At 33.7% G+C, this 1,892-nt stretch overlaps 1 protein-coding gene across 1 annotated transcript; it reads left to right on the top strand.

The window, feature by feature from the left end:
• Window positions 1-68: 68 nt before the first annotated feature.
• On the top strand, window positions 69-1,010 carry LOTGIDRAFT_146847 (hypothetical protein; the record flags this gene model as incomplete). Its single annotated transcript, XM_009048532.1, has 1 exon — window positions 69-1,010. One exon carries the CDS (start codon window positions 69-71, stop codon window positions 1,008-1,010), a length of 942 nt encoding a protein of 313 aa, XP_009046780.1.
• Window positions 1,011-1,892: the final 882 nt, after the last annotated feature.

The raw sequence follows: 1,892 nt of genomic DNA, 5'->3' as shown, positions 1-1,892 counted from the left end.
ATATAACTTGCAGTGAAGGCTGTACAGAAAGAGAATGTAATCAAGACGGAAGCTGCAAGTGTAATGATATGTACCATGGCGCACTATGTACTGACAGATGTAGTAGTAACTGTTTGAATGGAGAATGTTACCACTCAGAATCTGGACCAAGTTGTACAGCTGGTTGTATAGATGGTTATAAAGGTAGTTATTGTCAGGATACCTGTCTAGATAACTGTATTACTTGTACTAGATATAATAACCGATGTACAGGCTGTAAGGCGGGATGGTATGGTAACCAATGTCAAACTAAATGTAACAGTAACTGTATCAAGGAATGTGATCAGTCTACAGGACGATGTCAAAGTTGTAAGACAGGATGGTATGCTGACCAATGTCAAACTAAATGTAACAGTAACTGTGTCAACGAATGTGATCAGTCTACAGGACGATGTCAAAGTTGTAAGACAGGATGGTATGATGACCAATGTCAAACTAAATGTAGCAGTAATTGTGTCAACGAATGTGATCAATCTACTGGAAAATGTGTTGATTGTAAAGTAGGCAAATATGGTGATAAATGTAGTGCTGATTGTAGCAGTGGATGTTTATCAATGGGTACTGGTATATATTGCAAGAGAAATGGACATTGTAGATATGGCTGTATTGGTGCTTTATATGGTAGTCATTGTAATAAACGATGTCCTTCAAACTGTGTCAAATGTAACCCACGAACAGGTGATTGTTCCGAATGTAGTTTAACATGGTACGGTAAATATTGTAATCATCAATGTATAGAATGTTATGATGGTATATGTGCTATGAATGGAACATGCATTAATGGATGTATTAATGGTAAATATGGTAATCGCTGTCGATACAACTGTAGTAATTTCTGTAAACAATCAGCAAATGGTATTGGTATATGTGAACAGAAAACAGGAAGATGTAATGAAGGCTGTCGGGCTGGTTACCAAGGTGAAAACTGTACTGAAGGTAGGAAATACTTGTACAACTTTTTGCCATGTTAAAGAAAATTAAAGCCAATAACCAATACAGACTCAAAAACATATAATGAATATTTGAATGGTATATAACAATTCTTTAAATATTATTTTGATTTTTAAAAAAGTATTAACAGATAACAAATTTCACAATGGTGGAAAAACTGTGTTACATGCCGGATGTAAACTAGCTGTATTGGTGTTGATTTAAGTCTGTTAATAATGCTTTAAAAATAGTTCCAATGGAAATGTTGGGATGGAAAAGTGTTGACTTAATAGATGTACTTTTTATGTTTCAAAAAGACCCCTACTGGTGTGTCTGTTTTTAACGTAGGAGAATCTACAATACACAGCACATTTTCTAAAAAAAATATTAATTCTGCAATATCTTCATCTCGTGATGGATACAAGTAGGGAGATATGAAATTTGCATTTTTTTATTTTTTTTATAAGATTTATACCTTTTATAGTAGAATATCTGGTGCAGCCAAATAAAGCCCAACTGGTGTGTTTGTTTTTACATAGGTGAATCTACAATACACAATACATTTTCTGAAAATATTAATTCTGTATTATCTGCTTTTTGCGTTGAATACAAGTTTTTTATATTTTGTAATAATTGTTTATGCGAGAATCTCTGTTGTAGCAATTCCTATTTTGGAGAAGGTTTTGATAAGTTTTAATGTAACAAATCGGTTATGGAACAAAACAATGCTAAATAATCAATCTCGAGAATATAAACAGCTGANACAGGAAATTGAGAAAAACGTGAGTATGATTTGGCTCCTTTATAGTTTATCGGCATTTTTGTCGTTCCTGGTCATTGTTTTCACCCCTCTGAATTACTTGTAGCCAATCTGCGACATGGTTTGTCTGTTATTCTTGATACGATACTGTAGCTGATCATCC

This window comes from Lottia gigantea (genome assembly GCF_000327385.1).
Source record: "Lottia gigantea unplaced genomic scaffold LOTGIsca_1232, whole genome shotgun sequence".
Lineage (NCBI taxonomy): Eukaryota > Metazoa > Mollusca > Gastropoda > Lottiidae > Lottia > Lottia gigantea.
Note: the sequence above shows the minus strand (reverse complement) of the source record. Positions and strands in the feature narration are given on the sequence as shown.